General features: G+C 26.8%; 1 protein-coding gene across 1 annotated transcript; it reads left to right on the forward strand.

Annotated features, from left to right (window-relative positions):
- Positions 1-2,618: 2,618 nt before the first annotated feature.
- On the forward strand, positions 2,619-6,830 carry Myd88 (myeloid differentiation primary response protein MyD88). The gene is made up of 9 exons (XM_076397400.1): positions 2,619-2,754; positions 2,810-2,963; positions 3,023-3,222; positions 3,296-3,590; positions 3,652-3,743; positions 3,815-4,004; positions 4,059-4,103; positions 4,156-4,356; positions 5,115-6,830. The coding sequence occupies exons 2-9, from the start codon at positions 2,833-2,835 to the stop codon at positions 5,368-5,370; spliced, it is 1,410 nt and encodes a 469-aa protein (XP_076253515.1). The 5' UTR covers positions 2,619-2,754; positions 2,810-2,832; the 3' UTR covers positions 5,371-6,830.
- The last annotated feature ends 2,721 nt before the right edge of the window (positions 6,831-9,551 follow it).

Below are 9,551 nucleotides of genomic sequence, written 5' to 3' on the forward strand. Positions count from 1 at the left end.
ATCCATGTAAACAATAACAAATAACTATGAGGAAAACGCGATTCAAAACCACTATATTTCTAACAAAAGAAAAGTGGTTGCAAAAAACCATACAGACTAGTTTCAAGTTCTCTCCAGCATAGGCAAAAATTGAATGTATCTTTGAATTGACGTATTCTGTTTCGTAGGAATCGTTTACATTTAAACGATTTTCTAAACCAAAACTCGTCAAATTCTATAAAATGTCAGTTCAAGCCTTTTACCTAACTTAATAGTAATAGATAATTGAATAATATTGCCCAAATTTAGTTTTATTTTATGACTTTTCACTGTTAATGTCAGCTATTAATCGCAAATCGCTATAATTAAATTTGCTAAAAGTCGTTAAATGCACATAATTAATAAAACTTTTTATAATAATAATCCTTACTAAACGACGTATTACGTATTAAAATAAATAAATATTTATATTCAAACAAGTTGGTGTTCCAGTATTGGTATGAATATTAGTTGAACCAACATCAAATCAAATCGATATAGTCAGTCAAATAATATATCCTAATATAAAATTTTTACTCCTACAAAAATATACACTTTTACTGAATTACTGAATAGATATTGATTTTAGATATCCAAAACAAAATGTTTGACATATATTATATTATTTGGTTGATATTATACTTTAAAGCAATGCTTAAACAACACGAAGGACATTGGAAACCTCAATTCTGAAAAATATTCAATTTTATAGTTTTAGAACAAAATTAATGTTAAGTCAGGAAATGCAATTGTCATAAACTTGTTGGGATTATAAAACTTAAAAATATTATAAATTATTAATATGTATTATGCTTTTAAATTCTTTTTTTTTTAATAATAACAGTAGTTTAGTTGTTAGTAATAGCAGTTGTACATAGGCACTAAATAAATCTGGCTTCTGTAACCTATGCTCATTGGCAACAGCTAATAAATTTCAACTATTTAAGATAAATATAATAATGATACATTAATAGATGAATTTATTGCATTCAATTAATTTTACTCAATATCTTGGTGAACTCTATTCATGGTATTCAGCAACCTGCCACCAAGGAAACCAACATTTTCAAACAAAGTAAATTTAATCTTTTCAATTTATATAGTCCATTAAAGGTATGGATAGGTAGATACTTTCATTCTACTTGGAGTATGTCTCAATATATTTTTTCTAAAATAAATCTAAAAGTATAAATAGCATTGTACTTATAGATAGTGTCCCTCTACATTTATAATTAAATGTCATGGTATTATATGTATCAGTTAATAATGCAAATATTATAAATAAATTTAATAAAATAATTTGATAATTTAAATAACAAATATTTAAATTCACCTGGTATTTCAGATTACAATTTATTAATTTACTATGTATTTTTTATCTGTATTATTTTATCTAATATAAACAATAATTGTTATGATTTAATAAAGCTAATTGTATCTTAATTAGATCTGTTTGAACCTTTAGAGATTTACCACAATGTGAGAATAAACTATAAATATATTTAACTGGATTTCAGATATATATCTCTTTTTATCTTGAACGTAACTTACCACAAAATATAAAAGTTTTATAAGCATAAGACTTTATGAGCATTAATTTTTTTTACAACTTTTACAGCCTTGCTTTTCAAAAATTAAAATTCACTTTTTGAAAAACATTTTTTAGGCTTATTGACAATATAGAATAATTCGTTGGGGTCTGTGACATATATGACATACTCAAGAGAAATGACATTAATGGTTCATATCAATTCAATAATTAAAAAAGTGTAATAGTCTGTTTTCATGAACAGACTTTTTTCCAAGTTAATTAGATACTTCTCTGATATATTTGAATTTAATTCTTTATATTCCTTTATAGTATTCTTGAGAAGTAAGTGATTAAACCTGTTGATTGAATGACCTAAAATATTTAATTTATATTATATTCGACATATTCCTATAATGTCTACTCACAAACAAATATCCTTATTAATGTTACTATATATGTATATTTTCATATATACTACACATATGCATATATATGCACTTTCTAAACAATTTATAAAGGAACAAAATTATAATATATATATATATATATTATATAAATTATATAAAATTATAATATATATATATATATTATATAAATTATATAAAATTATAATATATATATATAATATTACTAATAATTCGAATGTAAAAATATATTCTCAACATTTAAAGGTTATGAAAAACTGTAATAGATCCTGCGTTCTGAATAATATTATCGAAATACATCGTTTAAATAAACTAAATAATCGATTTTTCGAATATAAAAACTTAAATATTTAAATATGAATTACAGAATAACAAAGCAAAAATTATTACTATATAATTAAATTTACCACACTAACAATAGCGTCCTATTATTATAAAACAACTAAATGAAATATGATAACCATCATTAAAAGAAGATGAAAATATATTTCTAAAATTCCTAAATTTAATTACAATTGTTTTTTACAGTTTGTTGTTTTCATTATACAATAATTTAATATTCATTAAAAAATAAATACATTTAATTTTAAAAATCTGTAGCAAAAGACAATTTTGTGTATAGCAACAAAACTAATAAACTTGTCAACCTGGTGATGTCAATTAGTAATAATTTTCGAATTAGGAAAAAAATATTTGTTGTTATATATTTTGAAGAATTTGTTTAGAATCTCATTATGTTAAAATAAACAGATTATAACTATTTCTAAACAATAAACGAAGGTATAAATAATATACCTTCTTTATATTGTTACAAGACATTTTGTTAAACCCCAAGGTTAGAGGATCTAAATTGAAAATATGGATGCCTCAGGAAACGATAATAACAATGCAAATAATAGCATTTTAGTGCTTAAAGCTAATACTAGAAATATGATATCTAACTTGCTAAATCCACATAAATTTTTAAAAACTGATAAAGGGATTCCTCGGTAAGTCTTTTGCTATTCGTTTACTGTTTACAATCTAATATGTAATATAACAATTGCAGGGACTGGCAAGGTTTAGCTGAATTGTGTGGAATATCAGGAGTGCTTATACCTAGTATATCAAGCGATCATGATCCAACAGCCAAAGTTCTACAAATATGGGCGGAAAAATGTAAATCAGAAGCAACAGTAGATAAACTGTTAACTTATTTGGAGCAACTAGATAGAGAAGATATAGTTGATGATGTTTTACCATTAATAGGTTTGTAAACATACCTATATAAATACATATATCATATTTCTCTCACATAATTATATCATAAAAAATATTTTAGTTGAAGATTTGAAAAGTTTCAAGGATCATCCAGAAAATGCAATAGGTGTAGAACCCTTCAATTTTGAATATGATAAATTAATAGTTACGATAGATGATTTAAAGCGTGTTAGCAAAGGGTTAGGTCCACAGATGTATGATGCTTTTGTTTTATTTGAAGATGATGATATTGCTTTTGCAACAGAATTGATTGAAATTATGGAAAAGAAATATAATTTAAAATTCTGTGTTAAAGAAAGGGATTTAATTGCTGGTAAATCCGAACATGAGGCCATTATAAAACTAATCACTGAAAGGTTTGTAAAAGGTCAAAGAACTAATCTTATCTATCATTAAATTATAATTTATTTTTATTAGGTGTGGAAGGGTAATAGTAATATTATCTCCTGAATTTCTTCAAAGTAATGTAAATAAATTTTTTTATAGCCTGACACAATCAATTGCTATTGGTAACTAACGAATATATATAAAAATATATATATATATATATATTTATATGTACTGTTTTATATTATTTTAGAACAACGACAAAGAAAAATAATACCTTGTATATATAAAGACTGTGGTACATTGCCTCCAGAACTAAGTTATTATTTCAAATTAGATTTCAGAAGAGCTGGACCATTTTGGAATTTTTGGGATAAACTAAGTGATTCAATTAAAATACCAGAATATAAACCAAAGATGAAACTCAGCTTACCTGATAATAGGTATATTACTACAATTTACTTTTTATCAAGAAATTAAATGTATTTTATTTTTAGTCTCTTTAGTAATAATGAAAATGTGACTCAAAATGTAGTCTCAAGGTATGTACATTTAAATTATATAATACTCTAAAATAATAATAAATTAAAATAGATCATTATCAAATGCTGAAAAATTGACCCTTCCAAGTAATATGAAATCTGCAATGCATTCTGTTAAGTTTAATAGTATGACTAATTTGCCAGTGACAGATGTGCCTCGTGAAAATATTGTTCCATCTACAAGTGCCAATTGTTTAGAAAAATATGAAGATAAAAATGTTAGGAAACCTTCCTTTTATCAAAAAATTAAAAAGTAAGTAAATAAAAATATATTCAAAAGTCTCACTCTAAACTACCCCTATAAAGTATAGGTGGTAGAAATGTTTCCCATTAAAAATGCATATGAATCTAAAGGAACAACGCAATGTATTTCTACTTTAACTGTTTTACACAGGAATTGTTTAGGATGTTTCAATAAGGGTGAATCCATGTTAGCCTCTGACTGCAATGTTGTTTTGGCAGACCTCGTCTTTTATTCAATAACTGATACATAATTACCATGTTAAGTTACCCCCAAATGATAAAACTTTGTTTATCGAAATTGGCATTAGTAAGGCTATCATCATTAATGGCGATGTCTACAGAGTGATAACAACCGATTTGTTTTGACCCAAATTAAACAATATTAAGATAAACATGTTGCTTTAGCCACTCAGGGTAAGGCACTATAGACATTCTACATAGGAGATTTAAGGGTATAATATATATCTCTTATATAAATGACATTGAACTAGCCAGGAAGCCGACTAAAAGTCGCAATGAAAGTGAACATAGCTATGTGTGAACATATGTTAAACCATTGCCCAAAATTCTACTAGATCTGTGTGACAGTCATTAAAAATTGGACTCAGATCCATATATATCTATATATACGATACCCTGGTTGATAAAAGCTCGCTACTTTATCATGTACAGCTAATTTCAGTCCATTTCAACATCGACCCGCCTTTATTGGAAAATCCTATTTATAAATGATTGAAAAATCTCTATTATATAAACATTTATTTTTAGATTGAAAACAATTTTTCCAAAATCGAAAATAAAATCAGAAAATCCAATAACTAGTGATCAAAGTGCACCAGAAATAAACAATCAAGAAGAAATTGCCATAAGTGTGACAAATAAAAATGAAAAGAAAAATTCAAAAAGTGAGCAAACGGCTCTAAATAGTAATTCAACAGATATTAAAAATCAGAAGAAAGGGAAAAAATCAAAATTTACTTTGAAAAGAAATAAGAAAAAAGTTGCCTTATTAGCAGATACTTGAAATTCAATTAATTATGAATCACATGATTTTTGACGTAATCAACTTATTTGTGATATGTGAATGAAGTAATTTTTTTTATAAAAGTGACATAATAGAAATAATCACATTTATTTATTAAATGTGAAAATAAATATATTTTTCATGCTTTGGTCAATAATTATTTTTCTACAGAAATTTAATATGAAATTGTTAATTCTATCCTTGATTATTTTATTACTGACTAAAAAACTGTAACAAAAACATAAAATATTTTGAATAGAAGCAAATATTATTTTCATACCATGGACAATATTATTACTACTCTGTTCAAATAATACGAGCACCAAAATTATACTTTGTTTTATTCTATCAATGTATTAAAATTATACTTTTGCAAAAATACATAACAATAAATATTGAATGTCATAGGTACATGTATCTTATGTAATACTTGCGTATCTATATATCACTTTATGAGATGCCCTATATATATCTCTTTATCTTAAAATGAGAAATAACCATATTTTTGTGTCATACAAAGAGGAGTCTGGGCATAATTGACTTTTTGTCCTAACTGATTAAAGAATGTTTTATTTTTCATAAAATCTGTCATAACACACACCTACTAAGTTATTAAATTATGAGATGTAATATGTGTAACATTTAAATGCAATATGTGCCTTGTAAAATGTTGATACAATATATATTTAATACATTTTTATCTTATAACTGTTAACAAACTTGATCATATAATAAAAACCAAAACTACTTTTTAAGCAATTTCTTACAGATTATAAGGAATTTTATAAAATTTGCTTTGTAATAATTGTACATGTTTGTATTTAATAATTCATTAAATTTGGTTTAATTTGTAATTTATACTTCAATATTTTTATATATAGAGACTAGAATAGTGGATTGAACAAAATACTTTTACAAACATGTACAATTAATACACAGTATACATCCTTTTATATGTAATTTTACATTATTGTATTTATAATATTCCTCCTCCTAACTCCTTATTGTATATAACATGTTAATTTAGGTAGAATTTTCAAAAAGTATAGAGGCATAAAATGTAAATGAAGTAAATGTATATATGAATGTTCTCGAAATATCAATCAATCTATATTATTTGTAAAACTAGAACATAATATATTCTTATGAGACCTATTTTTGTTATAACATATAGAAAGATAAAGGAGATGTATTTTTAAAATCAAGACTATCAAACTTTTTTTACTCTATGCCATTTACTTTATTGGAAAAATAAGAGGATTATATTAATAGGTTATAATTTTCTCTTCATTCAATGTTGTGATTAATTTTAGCAAGCTGATTATATTTATGTATTTTTAGATTTAAATATTTTAACATGTTAGCGAAAAATGTATGGCTTGCTGTCTTGTGGTTGCACTGTATAAGAAAAATTAAAAGTATTGTCGTTTATTTTTGGATAATAAATTTATTTTTATCTAGTTGTCTGCTTTGATTTACTACTATGCGAAAAAAATGCGTTAAATACGTTTTCGTTACACAATATTTTTAGATATGGCTTTTGATAGTTTGGCATGAGAGATTAAAGCATGAGATTAAAATGCTTCTTCCTGATCAGTATTCAAAAATTCAATCATATATAACTATTTGATACTTGGGAAGTATATTGCCAGTAATTTATATGCTTTACACTCGAGCCTATATTCAATGGAAATGTTGCTACATTGCAATTCTAGCCGTTGGAGATAACAAAACTGAATCAACCGAAAGCTTAGACAGCTATTGCCAAAATACATGCTGGGCAGAAGAATGGCGCATCAAAATGGATAAAATCAAACAATCAAGCATAAGCCAGTAACAAATTGTATGTAGTTCTCTTAATATTAAACTCAGATGAAAGCGACATGTTTAAAAAAAATGTGAAGAAATGAAGCTGAAATACAAAAAAATCTACTGGTTAATGGGCAGATATTAAGCCCTTTCAGTATATAATAAACTTTTATTTTACCAACGAGTCGTGTGGACTTATTACTAATTAAAGCAATTAAAATATCATACAAAGATTCCAAAACAAGGTACTACAAGGCGTCGTTTATGATCCATGGTACCTACAGGTAAAAGCTGTTTATAATGTTGATATTCTCCAGGTCCTAGCTAATGATGGCTTAGTCAAAAGATTGGAGAGTAAAACTATTTGATATAATTTACTGAAGTTATAAGTATAACATAACGCATATTAAAAACAGTCATATAGATGTCTATCATAAAATAAGTACTTCGTAATTTTAAACTGTAGCATGTTGGGGTTAAAACAAATAGCTTATTAGAGTTAATTTGCTAGATTGCTATAATAAATAATAATAAAAAGATTTCAATAAAGACAGGTTAATATCGGTAATCATATATTTGGCGGTGTCTGTTGAACCTGTTTATTATTTAGTCAAAGTTATCAAATCACAGGGCAGTTGCATGATTTAATAGCACATTTAGCTGATAAAACTTTGTTATCAAAGTGATTGTTCGATAGAATGATTTTGATCAATAATAATCTTTAGAAGTTAAACGCATTTGAATGATCACAACAACCATGATTAGCAATGGAATAATATCAATCCACATCAAATGGTAATGCATCCAAAAAGCTACTGTGTGATGGGAACTTCGGAGAGGCGGCACCTTTTTCATTCCGTCAGTTGTGTTATACGAAATGGTCCAATGGTACGACATTATACAATGAGCATTCTGCATTAACAATTTGATATTATTTCTCGCAAAAGTCAAATTTGTCACGTCTATCAAATTTGTGCAGTTTGATCCTGTTGGACTTGTAGGGGTTCTGATGATACTGTTAACTATTAGGCTATTTATAAATGTGTAAATGGCATTTTAATAAAGAATTATCGTTAATGCAACAATTATATCAATTTTATGTCGCTATATGTTTTACTTCATTTTTTCTTCAACACATGCTTACGTCACTTCCAAGAAACGGGAAATTGAGCGATCGAAGTAATTAGGCTATTCGATATTACCAGTGCGTTATTGTGTCGATTCTTAATTTTACTGCTTATACTCATAAAGGTGGCAGTCATATTGCATAAAAGCGGGGAGAGTGCAGGATGTCTTGGATTATAAATATGTTAGTTCAAGAAGGAACAGTGTGATTGTTATTTTCAATTCGTCTTTATGATATTACATGAGATATTTTCATTTTTGCATTTAAAACATAGTAAAACATAGAAAAAAGTATAGGGGTTCCTATCCCAAACGTACTATAGCGTTTCCTGGTCACACAAGCTAGGTATATTTTGCTATAAGACCATTCTGATTAATATTGACGTGATTCGAAGATGCTATAATGTAGCTATCCGTTATGAATAATATGCAACAACGCAATTCAACATTAAACTACTAGAAAATCGCTTCAGCAAAAAATATATATGCATAAGAATTTTATAATGTTGGTAGCTAGAAAAAATTGAACAATAGTCAATAACTTATGATATTATATGAGACGTTTTCAATTACGCATCTAAAACATAGTAAAGAACAATGAGATCATATCCCAAAGGTCCTATAGCATTTACTGGTCACAAAACAAGCAAATTATGTTTTGCTATAAGACCATACTCATTGATATTGATGTGATCCCAAGATACTATAGTGTAGCTGGCCGTTATGAATAATATGCAACAACGTAATTCAAAATTAAACTACTAGAAAATCGCTTGAGCGAAAAAATATATATGAATAACAATTCAATAATGCTACCAAGCTAGAAAAAAACGAGCAATACTCAATAACTCAAAGTTTTGAAAATGTTGGCCATTGAACAAAATCACAATTTCATTAATTATATATCAGTATTAATTACTATATCAATACATTCATATAATTAACTTTTATATCAAAATATGGCAAGACTGCAAACGATAACGGAATTAAAAATCCAGCAAATATTATGTTCATATATAAGCAGTTATCTTGAATCCTAATACATATTTTTTATTTCAACATAACGACAAAACAATGATCCGGCAACAGGAGCGAACGTTGCGCAAGTGCAACATCCAGTTTACTTCGTTGGGGTGGCAGAATTTCACTACCAGGGCAGGATATCGATCGACCGGCAGGGGGCGCGCGAGTAGTCCGTACGGCGGGTCACAGAATCGGCAGCCAGCCATTGTGCCCGAAATGGACGT

This window comes from Rhynchophorus ferrugineus, unplaced genomic scaffold (assembly GCF_030347505.1).
Source record: "Rhynchophorus ferrugineus isolate W39M unplaced genomic scaffold, kcgeb_rfMv2 rfM2, whole genome shotgun sequence".
Taxonomy (NCBI): domain Eukaryota; kingdom Metazoa; phylum Arthropoda; class Insecta; order Coleoptera; family Curculionidae; genus Rhynchophorus; species Rhynchophorus ferrugineus.